Raw genomic sequence first — 12813 nt, 5'->3', positions numbered from 1 at the left:
TCTAACTAATTTTCAATGTGCTAATACAACATTGTTTAATTGTAGGGGTGATTGCGGCATGTTTGTCATCAAGTACATAGAATTTTTGAGTGTGGCACATAAGGTTGATGAAATCAACCAGGCATGGATACAAAATTGGAGAAATAAATTAGCATTGATTTATTCAAAATTTAATGGGGATCCGTAAATAATTGTACATATTTTTACATTTATTTAAATATTGTACAGTCCATTCATTTATTTGTAATTATGAAAGAATTGTAAAATGTTAATTATTTATGTAATATCTAAATATTTATTTTACAATTCATGCCATTAGAAAAAGTTTATCATATATGCAGCCTACCGTATAATGCAGTGTCTAGAAAAAGCTTCGATTTCAAATAATTAACATAAATAATAAGCATAACAAATGAATGTAATGAATGAAATGTTTAAAAAAATACTAAATCTAATAATTCACATAAATAATATGCATAAATAATTAACGTCAATGTTATAAATAATTACATTGCCATTAGTTATTAAAATTACACATCCGTTACATTGTCATGTAGATGAATTTGACTTGTACAATATTTTCTAGTATGCCCTGTTGCACCGCACCTACCGCACTTACAAGGCTGGGGAAACTCTCTGGTAGATGGTATTCTAGACGTACGTGTACGTCCAGGAGTACGTGGTCCAACTGCTGGTGGCAACAAGTTATTAAGTAGGAGAATGTGGTCGGGCACTTCCCACTCGACTTCGTTTGGTACAGAAAATATTGTTTCCGCATACGCTGCTCTCCAATAATCAGTCATGTAATACACACTGCATAAGGTGTGTGGTGGTAATCCTCTATGCATAGCCACTGCTACTGCATGTGTACACGGAAAACTCTCCAACTGAAACCGTCTACACGTGCACGTGTTATCATTCAAGTCCACAATATATCCGAAATTACGTGCATATCTCACGGAGAAGCGAAACTGATCTAGTGGTTCTACATATACCTTTCTTGCCACATCTAGAGTCTTGAAGAGCTTATCTTCTTGAGCCGGGGTTAGCACACTTGCACAACTCTGTAATTCCTCACGTCGATCATGAAACCACTATTGTAGCTTGTCACGAATGTTCTCAATCATTGCGAGAATTGATAACTCTCGATCTTTCTTGAATAAAGCGTTAAGCGACTCCGCATTGTTCGACGTCATCATATTGTATCGACGTCTTGGAAAATGTGATCATGCCCAATGTTCAATCCCCATCTCTATTAGATACTCCCATGCAGCATGCAATTTACTGTCTATTTCGACCATCAACTTATCAAACTCTTCAAAACTGTAAGCCTCTGCAGCTCTCCTAAACAATGCAACGAAGCCATTGCCTCGATACCTGGTCTTCAGGTTTCCTTGTATATGGTACATACAATAACCATGATGTGCCTCGGGGATGATTTCGACGATACCATTTATTATTGACTGCCCTCGATCGGTTACGAATGCAAGATTTTCGACATCCCCAATTACTTCCCTCAACTTCGTGACGCAAGAGGCTAAATTTGGATGTTCGCATCTTGACATGTTGCAATAATCAACTTGCTCCCGTATCTCGCCTTAAGGGTTGTACCGTCGACAAAGATTAGGGGTCACATTGCATTTCGAAATCCTCGAACACATTGTCCAAGGACCATAAAGAAATATTTGAAGCGATTTTCGTCATCCTTCTCAATAAAAAATATCGACCTAGTATTAATTCTTCCCATGTTATAGCAATACCTGGCCAATGTAAATAAAAATAATTATAATTTAGATAATATATTAAATATTCAATGAACAGAAAAATAAACAGTTTAATTAAATAATTAATTATATATAAATAAACAATTGAAATTAAATAATTAAAATTTAAAATAACAAAGAAATAAACACTTAAACAATGAAATACCTGGTTAATTTAGCATAACTCTTCTCGGTCGAACCTATCAAATCCTCCAATGCACATTCTTTAGCCTTCCAAGCCTTCTGATAGCTCATGACCACCCCGTACTCTCGTCGAACGTCATTAATGATGTCCGAAGGTCTGTAGATCGTTCGTGGATCCTGGAACTTGTGCATTATTTCTCGACCAATGAACCATGATCGGGCCTACCTATGATCATTTCGACGAATACTCACTTCGCAAGTATGTTCCCGTGCATACTTACGGACTACAAAGAACTCATTGTGTCCATCTTAGTCGCTCGCAAACGCCAATGGCAACTGTCATCAATGCAGATAATTGTGTACGTTGACTTGTTTGATTTCTTCACTTTAAACTCGAAATTATGTTTTAAAGCAATCCGGTGCACATCTTCTTGCAATTCTTTCTTTGATTCGAATAGTTGCTCGACATATACATTTTCATCATCGGGAACTACACTTGAGCAATTAGAGGATCGTGTACTCGGTCCGGCCTGTAAGCTCCCACCTGACTCATGTCTCCTATGGGATAAAGCAATCAAATCCTCATTTTTAAATGCGCTTTCATTCTCGTTGTCTTCAACTATCGATGGAATTCTGTGCGTAACAGTGTGATCATGGTGAGTAGCAGTGGTCTCGGGAATAACCACATCATCTTCACGAACAATCTGAATTGTATCCCAAACATTATTTACATTACGATTCTCTTCCTTTGAAACTTCGTGTTCACCATCGTGGACATTCTTCCCCAATAAAGTTACGCAAATAGGAGTCGACTTTCGGCCTTGGTTCAATTTAATTAGATATTTCATTTCCACTTCAGAAGTAACTTTCATAGGTGGAATTGGAATGGTTGAATGCTTATGAAACAAAAATCTCAATTCTATATTGTACTGAGAGGAATCGACGTTAAACATGTTTTGTATATCACTGTACATTTCTGCAAACGATGTACTCCTTATTATAAAAATTGCTTTAACCCCATCTCCTTCACTCGTCCATTTCCATTCCCACCGAGTATTTTCATTCATTTGAAATTCACCGAAATAACAAATTGGTACACATGCTGATACCATATCTGTCACAAATTAAAAATAAGGAATTAATATATAATTTTTTAAATTGGTCATTTCATATTTAATTTAATTTTATACTTTAAATAATTCATTGATTATTTTAATTGTTTCAAAAATATTTATTTCAATTAGTATTAAATATTCATTAATATTTATTTCAATAAACATATATTAATGAACAAATAAATTATAAAATTTGAAAGGGGAGGGAGGAAAAAAAAGGCCGGCTGTTCCTAGCCGGATGTTTCCAGCCGACCCGGCCCGGATAAATGGGCCGGCTGGAAACATCCGGCCCAGCTTTTTTGGTCCGTTTAATCTGGAATTTACGTTCGAATTTTTATTTTTTCCCCTTTTCAACGAAATAATGTTTAAATATTTATTCTACAGACACCTATAAATTTTTCTTATAAAATATATGCATACAGAAATGAATTTTTTTTGTTTTTGCTATAAAATGTTTATACATCTGTGTTTAAATACAGTAAAATTCCTCTGCCTTTATAAAAAAAAGATTTAAAGATTCCAACAGTAAATTTAACTAAAACAAAATTAAAAATACGTATTTACACTTACCAATTTTCAGTGCCGACTGTGAGTATTGTTTCTTTGTTGAACCTTTGATAATTTTGGAAGATTTCAATATTCTAGCAGATGGAAGGAAAAATTTCTTTTTTACTGTATTGGAAAAACTGATAAACAAAACTGATTTTGAAATTTACGTATGGAAGTAATTGAATTTATTTAAATTTTTAAGGGTATTATTGTCTTTCAAAGAATTGATATATTTTTGTAATTGTGAAATATAAATAAGGGCACAAGGTGAATACAAAAAAAAAAATAAAAAATGGTCAAACTGGAAAATTGGTTGTTTGACTAATCCAATTTAAAAAGTACCCCCTTTTCCCCTTTGCCCGTGAACGAGTTTCAAGCCGCGCCCATATTTCGCTATCGGGAGAGGTTGAACTTTCAAACGGCACTGCGAGAGTCCGAAAGCAAACAGAAATTGGGGGATTTTGCTAAAATATAGGTCGATTTCTTGGAAGATTTCTCTCTGCCACGATTTCTCTTTGCAGCGTATGGTTAGGTGTTCAAAAATTAGGTTCGTTGCTTGGCATTGCTTGAACTTTCCAACGGCGGGCTCATTTTGTAAGCAAACAAGAAGTCAAAATCTTGTTTGATTTGAAGAGATAACAGACGAAGGTATTCCCCTTCCTCATTTTTGTTTGATACTGGTGGGTGAAAAACATGAGCGTAAAAAAAAAAATCAGTTTTAATTTCTGATAATTTATACACAATGTCTTGCTCAAACGTTATATAGTTCTATGCTAATTTACTCTTTTTCTCAAATAATAGTACTAATAAGTACTGAGTGGGTTTTATAAATTAAAACATTTCCTTCATGGCTTTTAAACATATAATACACTACTTGAATACAAATATCGTGTAATGTTTCCAATTGGTTTTTTTCTTTCTTAAATCTTACACAAAATGCTTTCGTTTTGGATATCACAATTTCATCAAATCAATTATAAGTAGTCTTGTATTAAGAAAAAGAATTTATAGATAATCTTATCCCTTGGTGTTCTTTGCCATTTTGAACATTGAATGAAATATTGATAATGAATGTTTTGGAATAATAAAAACGAAATTTCGAACACCAAGGGATATTTTAGTTTCCTTAACTTAGATTTGAGATGAATTAGGAAGGGGGTTCATATATGTAGAAGGAAGAATTATATGCAGATAATTGTGTTCCTTATAATTATTTTGTTATGAAATTTTTATCGCAGCGAAAGGAATTTCGGAAGAGGTGGATGACGATATCTTGTTAGAATTAGATAACGACAAGATGTTGGAAAGTGTGAATTTAGTGGATGATGAAATTGGAGGAGAAGATGGTATGATTGTGCTCGAGGTTGGTATGAAGTTTAATGATGAGAAAGAAATGTTTGATTTTTACAAAAGATATGCGTACAATGTAGGCTTTCCGGTTAGGAAAAGAAATTCGCAAAAAGATGATGTTGGAATTGTGAGATATATTGTGTTTACATGTAGTCATGAAGGTCGAAGAAATAGTAACACAAGTAGTTCTATGAAGCCGCAAGCTACCATTCAGGCATGTTGTAAAGCTAGTCTAACTGCATCTGTAGATGCATGCGGAATATGGAGAATTAATACAGTCAATCTCATTCACAATCATAGAACTAGCATGTTGAAGTCCAGGTTGTATCGTTGCAATCGAGAATTGAGTGCCCATGTCAAACGACAGCTTGAAGTGAATGACATGACATGGATTCTATTGCACAAAATTTTCAACTCTGCAGTTATAGAAGCAGAGGGGTATGAGAATATGATTTGCATCGAAAAGGATTGTAAATCATGTTAAACAAGTGAGGCAGTTAAGACTTAGAGAATGGAAGTGTACAAGATCCGAAATGCTCGAACAAAAAAGGTGCACCAAAGAAACTCCGAAGAAAAAGCTACCTGGAATCGAATTCCAATAAAACACAAGTACTTTGCAATTTATTTTGTTTTGTAAGAAAGTGCATAGTAGCAATAATTTTTTTGTCTGTTAAGCAGTCCCGTCCAACTTCAGCCAGGTGGAGGAGACCTAAGGCAGGCCCAAGTAAACTGGCAGAAGTCGAATTTGTCTCATACTACATGTAGGCACCAGTCTCATATTCACAACTTCTGATGGTACGTCTCATTCGATTGTGTTTATCATGGAATACCTAAGGCAATTTTAGTTACATTATGATATGGTGTAGGGTGTTGGCGAAAGTCATACATTTACACAACAACAAACGTCTCCCAATTTCATCTCATTGCCTTGACAAATGATATGTTGTATGGTCTAGGTAATAATATGGCTGAACATCTGTAATTTATTTCAAGTCAAACTTCGTTCGCGTAATAACTTATTTTAGTTCACAGCTGGAAATACAATGCCTAATTACTATCGAAATGTACCTCACCAACATGGCACGGACTTCTGATGTTGGATAAAGAGAATTGATGGACAAATATTCGCAAGCTAATTACGAGTTGGAGATAGGTTGGTCATGTAAATAATGTAGATTACATTCCTTTGGCTAAAATATGTGGGAATTGACTTCATTTTAGGCATTCATCTATTTTTTTCCTACCACTGCAATAGCATATCTATTTCACACACAAGAAATGATATGTAGGCATTCATCTATTTTTTTTCCTAGTACTGCAATAGCATATCTATTTTTCCTAGTAATTCTAGTGTTTTTTGACTTTAGTGTTAATTGGTGTTTTGCGGTTGTGGGTGCCTTGTGTTTTGTCGTGAAAGTCATAACCTTTATTTAATATCCATTTGCCGGATTATAGAAGACCAAGTTGCAATGCTCAGAAGTCTAGTTGAAACATTTGTCAATTGCATTTCAAGAAGTCCAGTTGCAACATTTGAATCTCATTTCCCATCAGTCCAATTGCATTTGTCGCCAGAATGCAATTATATAAATGCCTTTTGTACTTGATATCATGTGAAATATTTAGATTATGGTAGTGTTTAACCAATGGTATGTTGACCCAGGTATACTATGTTAAAATTAGAATTACAATGATGTTGAAATTTATGTTATTCTATGTTAATTAATACAACAGTTGGCGAATGATAATGTTGTATGTGGTTTTCATATCTAAGTTCTACACGTGTTTTTATACAAATTGACAATTAATATTTATATGGATATGTTAATTAGGAGGGATAGTATTATTATGGAATGTGATATGGAGATCAAACAATAATGAAATTTAATTTTGGTTGGCTGATACTCTTTGGTCACAGGCACTTTCTGATAAGCTTTCAGCATTCTCAAGGCCACTTATTATTCAAATCCAAAAAACATTGTTCAAATCCATGGTTATGGCACATAATTAAGAACACAAATAACATAATGACGAACACAGATTGTAGTCCATTACCATTAACACCAGCATCGTTATCATAGAGATTCTAGCATCAAAAGAGACTATATTACAATGACTTCTTCAATTCACCAACAGCTACACCTGAACTACACATAACACAACACATATTGCACATCAAATATGATAGCAATGCTTACTAGGAAAATATAATAACTAATCATGCTGGCCTCTTCCCTTTCTTATCCACTCCTGCACTTTCGTTGGCCTTCCTTATTGTCACGTTCAAAGAAATCTCAATGTTTCATTCTTCGGTTATCCGACAAAGAGACTGGAACATGCGAGAGCTGCTGAACTTCTTCGAGTGCTGCATGATTATTCGAGTTAACGGTAACATTACTCGATCCACAGCTTGATTCTCCCTCGTCGACCCATTCCCAATATTTACAGTTAGCACTACAGCAGTTGAACAATTTTCCCTTGTTCTTCGTTTACCTTTCGACCTCAAAACACTTCAAAAATTCACTTTTACACCAGGGGGCATCGCCTTTTTTCTGGCAATCCGTAAAGAAGTGTCCCTTCTTTCTATAGCTATGATAAAGTCCAAAGTTCTTTCCTGACATACTATATACAAATGACAGACAAATTACACTACATTAGACAACCATCACATAACACTGTAAAATCAACAAATTTGCAAACCTCATATTCCATCCATTTTTTTCTTCCAACAGTTTTCAACAAACTGTTCTACTAATTCAACAGTTTTTCTTCCAAAAATTTTAAACAATCTTGGATAGATTCCTATTATCAGATTCTGTAAACAAGTTGGAATGAGGGTGAAATTTTTCCTATGAAGTAAGTCGGGTTCTGCAAAGAAGTAAGGATGAGGGTGAGGTTTTTCCTACGAATTAAGTAGGGTTCTGCAAAGAAGTAGGGGTGAGGGTTAGATTTTTCCAAAACTGAAATTACTTGATCACAGTAAAAAGCAAAGACCAAATATCATACCATAATAAAAAGCGAGGAGGAAAATATCGTACTTACATAATATTTGCTCAAAATTCCACCAGAGGCGAAGGCATCGACAACGGAGGATTTGTTAAATTAAAGTCATCTTTCTTTATATTAAACTTCTAACAAATCTATAATATATATATATTTTTTTGGCATATCTTTCATGATAAGATTGGACTTGGGATATATTTTGGCATATCTTTAAAATTGGACTTCCACAAATCTAGGATATCTTTTATGATAACTGCACGTATTTTATTATAAGTCTACCTTGTCATTGTAGATAATCAAGATAATATTTTATTAATATCTTTGATAATTAATTTACCTATAAGTAAAGTATTTCATCAAGAGAAGAATTAAGCTTTAAAAACACAACCCCGTCCAATGACCTAGTGCAAGCAATTCTGCCATTTTCAAAGAAGTTCATACGGATTTATGTTTCATTGACAACATTTCAAGACAACCGTTCTCTTCAACGTATTCGGAGAAAAACAAAGTAATGTGCATCGATGTACAATCCTATAGCTGCTCTACGTGATATAAGAATAGTGATTCTTAATCCAAGTTGTGAATGAGACCAAGTAAAATAGGGAGGTGACGATAAAGTCAAGATCGGAGGGTTTAATTTCGCTTCAACAATAAGTCAAAAAGAAAAAAGATACAAGAGAGTTGTTCTCATATTTCTTTTGATTGTTTTTTTTTTTTTTGTTAATTTTGAGAAATTACAAAATTGAATACTATTGTATTTTTGATCAATTAAATTAGTGGATTGTTTGACCTGTGGCTGGGGCCTGTGGATGTTCCCCTTCATAGTTTACCATGTTACATCGAGTCGAGCAATTATTGATCTTTGTCACATGAATTTTGACAATGATTCTTCAATATCTTCCTTGATTATTGTGGATTTCCCAACAAATGTATGGTATTTTGCCTTAAAATACCAAATTCTAGCTACAAATCTTGATAATCTAATGATGAAACTATTATTTTTGCCTCAAGAATCCGTCTCTACTTAAAAAGAATGGAATAAAACTATCTATAACGCTCTACAGACATCCCCTAAAATGTCAAAAATCAGAATTTGAACCGAATTAGAAAAAAAAAATTGTGTCCCTCATTGGGCATATGTAATCGGACAGGAGAAGGTTGCATAGGCATCCCTATGTGCTCGTTTGGTTTGCAATTTCACTTCGTATGATCGCTTCATTTAGGTCAATTTCCGATCCTTTGCAATTTAGTAATTGATTTCATTTTCTTGTTCAATCCAAGTCCTCCAATATTGCATTTGAGGCCATTCAAATTCCAAACATTATTCATCCAACTTCAATACTAATTAATTAAGGATTATGCTATTTGTTTAGAAAATGAAATTTAGAAAAGTGTGCCAGAAAATGATGTGTAGTGAATGATTGGATAAAAAAGTTGACTGTATTTTAAATTGTTCAATGATAAAGTATCATGTGATATTATATAATCTATTATTCAAGATTTGATGTATATGTAACAAACTACGTTAATTAATCATTGTTCATTATTGTGAGAGGTAATCCTCTTCTCCTTCGTTCATGATTCATTTTGCTTGTTTCACTCTATTTTTTATTTCAAACTATTTTTATTTGGATATATGTGAGAATACTCAAATTCAAATATCTTCTTATCAATAATTCTTCTCCTACCAACGTGGCCCTGTTTGTGTAGCAAAACTCTCTTCTTACTGTACAATAAAGCTTTACCTACAGCAATTGTGCACATCAATTTTGATAGCATTTTAAAATTGCTGAGGTGGTCGCTTGATTTCTTTAACTGGGAATAAAGATTCTCATAAAGAAAAGGCTGAATATGTACTGTCAATTAAGTATTTTTTTATTTCACTAACCCGGCCCATTTTCGGTTCAACCCATGTACTGACCTATTTCCTTTTTCCTTTCATTTATCCCAAAATCAGCCTCGCCATAAGCGAACCGGGAGGAAATGTTTCTTCAATTTTGGCGGCACTGACGTTGAGATTATTTTTGACCCTCTTTGCCCTCGTCCCCCGACCATAGTTCCACCTCCACAATGCAGTACCGAGCCTAAAAATACACGAAGTGGGGTGTCATAGTGGACAATTTCTGGTGTTTTCTTCAATCTGTGTGCCGACGACTTGCAGTCTCGTAGTGGGTTAATTGATGAAGGTAAAATACTTTTCATATATGAATAACAGTCTTGCTGCGTTCGCGAATTATTTGGATTCCATTAGCATTTCATTCCAATAAAAAATAGCCAACCAATGTGCCATCATATTTACTGTAGAAGCATGCTCGTCTGTATATTATTCCTGTATAGTCAATCTAAAATGCTTTTGACCATACATTGGAGGAATAAATAAAACTACTATTTTTATTTGAGCATCAAATCCCTTTAGACATACGATTCAGAAAAGTAATTTGATCTTCTTCACCACCCAAAGATTTGTACCCCGATTACAAAGCGTCTGCGGTGTGATGGAGGTGGAAGAAATTACTGAGAAAGGTAAAATCCAAACTTTGCTGAAGTTGTAGTTTGAATATGTACAATTCCTTGTGTACGAATTCGATATTCTCTATTGGGTAATGTGTTATTTCAATTCTTGTATATTGAAATCATATAATTATGAACATTGTTATGGTACTTGTTTTCTTATTTTGTTATAACACTAATCTATTCCCACTCATTTTGCCATAGGGAAAGAAATAGTGAATGTGGTAGATGACGAAGTATTGGTAGAATCCAATAATCAGAATTCATTGGACAATGTAATCATGTTGGGAGGTGACAATTTAGGAGGAGATGTTGCGAACGTTCCTAAGGTTAGTATGAAGTTCAACAATGAGAATGAGCTGTATGAATTCTACAAGAAATATGCGTATGACGTTGGTTTTTCGGTGAGGGGAAGGAATTCTAGGAAGTGTGAGGATGGAATAGTAAGATATGTTACGTTGACTTGTAATCGTGAGAGACGACGAAGCTATAAGACAAGCGCTTATTTAAGGCCACAACCAACAATTCAGACGGGCTGCAAAGTAAGGCTAACTGCTTCCGCAGATATTCTTGGAGTGTGGAAAATTTGCATGATCGAACTCGAGAACAATCATAAAACAAGTCCGTCGAAATCTAGGTTGTATCGATGCAATCGATAATTGACTACACATGTGAAAACGAAAGCTAGAGGTGAATGACACGGTCGAAATTCCTTTGCATAAGAGTTACAACTCTACAGTTGTTGAAGCCGGCGGCTATGAAAGTATGATGTTCATAGAAAAAGATTGTAGAAATTACGTTGAACAAGTGAGACGATTAAAACTAGGTGAAGGAGATGTCGCGGCAATACAATCCTACTTTTCTTGAATTCAAGCATCTTGTTTTAGGTTTTACTTTTCTATGGATTTAGAGGACGAGTCATGACTTAAGAATCTTTTTTGGGCGGACAAAAGGTGTAGGCAAGTGTATAAGGAGCTCGGGGACGTAGTGTTGTTTGACATCACTTACCTCACTAATAAATATGACATGCCCTTTGCCCCATTTGTTGGAGTAAATCATCACAGACAATCAACGCTGCTTGGGTATAGGTTGCTATCTATTGAGGATACAAATACCTTCGTGTGGTTGTTCTGGACATGGATGCAGTGCATGCACGGTCAATCTCCTAACGAAATTATTACCGATCAAGACAGGGCAATGCAATTCAGATAGTTTTTCCGAACACGAGACATAGATGGTGTTTATGGCATATATTGAAGAAGTTCCTAAAAAAATTTGGATATCACAAGGATAAGAAACAAATATTTTCTTGCATACATGGCTTAGTTTATGACTCATAGTTTGCTGGAGAATTTGAGGAATGTTGGAGATTGATGGTTGACACATATAACTTATATGATAATGAGTGGTTGTCAAGGTTGTATAAGAATAGGGGTCGATGGGTTCCGTGTTATTTGAAAACAACCTTCTGGACAGGGATGTCAACTACTCAATGTAGTGAGAGTATGAATGTGTTCTTTGTGGATATGTTCATTCCAAGACATCGTTGAAGCAATTCGTAGAACAATATGAACGAGCATTACGAAATAAAGTTGAAAAAGCGTTTCAAGCAGATTTTAAGTCTTCCTCGGAGATGGTATCGTGTGCAATCAAATATGAAATGGAAAAGCAATTTCAGACAGCTTATATGATATCTAAGTTTCGAGAATTTCAAGATGACATAACTGGAAAGATGTACTGCGACATCATATCTACATCAAATTGATGTTCGGGAAAGATATACGAGGTCGAGAAAGATGTAATTTATGAAGAAAAGGCGAGCAAGAAATTTTTTTTGGTGTTGTTTCATGAAGAGGAGGTCGATATTATTTGTAGTTGTCATCTTTTCGAGTTTCAGGGAATTCTATGTAGACATGCCATATCAGTTTTGATGCGTAATGGCGTCACATTGGTGCCGAAAAGGTACATATTGAGGAGATGGAGGAGAGATATTTGTAGAGCCAACATGAGGGTTGCAATGAACTATAATGGTTTAGTTATATTCTTGTCATCTATGTATCGAGACGAACATAACATTTGAAATATTGTAATTTTCCATGTCATGTAGGCAACGTCGCCTTCAACCAAAGGGCAGAGACCGAGATCGATAAAGAGCAATCTCCAATATGATACTATACTGAATGCAAAACATTCCATATTAACACCACTTTCATGTTCACAAGTTATATTGGTAAGTAAATATTTATGTTTTTTGACATTCTGTGGCACTAATTTGTAATTTACATTTTGATTTCATATATGACAGGGAAATTAATGCAGTTGCACAACCCTTCACACCTTCAAATTTCATTGCTCCGTCAACATTAAATGTTGTTCTCAAT

General features: G+C 34.7%; 2 protein-coding genes and 1 long non-coding RNA gene across 4 annotated transcripts; 2 read left to right on the top strand and 1 right to left on the bottom strand.

Moving 5' to 3' along the window:
* Nucleotides 1-530: 530 nt before the first annotated feature.
* LOC111400414 lies at nt 531-2099 on the bottom strand. The gene is made up of 3 exons (XM_023027832.1): nt 2004-2099; nt 947-1094; nt 531-859 (listed from the first exon to the last, which is right to left on the bottom strand). Exons 1-3 carry the CDS (start codon nt 2097-2099, stop codon nt 531-533), a joined length of 573 nt encoding a protein of 190 aa, XP_022883600.1.
* A 1858-nt stretch (nt 2100-3957) lies between these two features.
* Nucleotides 3958-6601, top strand: LOC111401538. 2 transcript variants are annotated; one of them, XR_002704054.1, is made up of 4 exons: nt 3958-4219; nt 4810-5716; nt 5788-5877; nt 5954-6601. XR_002704054.1 is itself a non-coding variant. In XM_023029314.1 (2 exons), exon 1 carries the CDS (start codon nt 4869-4871, stop codon nt 5403-5405), a length of 537 nt encoding a protein of 178 aa, XP_022885082.1. In that variant the 5' UTR covers nt 4621-4868; the 3' UTR covers nt 5406-5716; nt 5788-5851. The 2 variants fall into 2 exon arrangements, 1 of the variants encoding a protein (XP_022885082.1); XM_023029314.1 differs by lacking the exons at nt 3958-4219; nt 5954-6601 and having other exon boundaries at nt 4621-5716; nt 5788-5851.
* A 3283-nt stretch (nt 6602-9884) lies between these two features.
* LOC111401537 lies at nt 9885-12813 on the top strand. The gene is made up of 3 exons (XR_002704053.1): nt 9885-10107; nt 10383-12662; nt 12738-12813. It is a non-coding gene; the product is annotated as an uncharacterized LOC111401537 (long non-coding RNA).

Source organism: Olea europaea, chromosome 10, assembly GCF_002742605.1.
Source record: "Olea europaea var. sylvestris chromosome 10, O_europaea_v1, whole genome shotgun sequence".
NCBI classification, from domain to species: Eukaryota; Viridiplantae; Streptophyta; class Magnoliopsida; order Lamiales; family Oleaceae; genus Olea; species Olea europaea.
This window is presented reverse-complemented; position numbering and strand designations above follow the sequence as displayed.

Bases quoted from the DNA above. Each gene is read 5' to 3' on its own strand.
- LOC111400414 (XM_023027832.1), bottom strand. From the start codon at position 2,099: ATGCACAAGTTCCAGGATCCACGAACGATCTACAGACCTTCGGACATC. The intron at 1,095-2,003 runs GCTTGGAAGGCT...AAGCTACAATAG, and splicing joins TGGTCATGAGCTATCAGAAG to TGGTTTCATGATCGACGTGA. The intron at 860-946 runs GTAATTTCGGAT...GTACACATGCAG, and splicing joins CTTCTCCGTGAGATATGCAC to TAGCAGTGGCTATGCATAGA.
- LOC111401538 (XM_023029314.1), top strand. From the start codon at position 4,869: ATGTTGGAAAGTGTGAATTTAGTGGATGATGAAATTGGAGGAGAAGAT.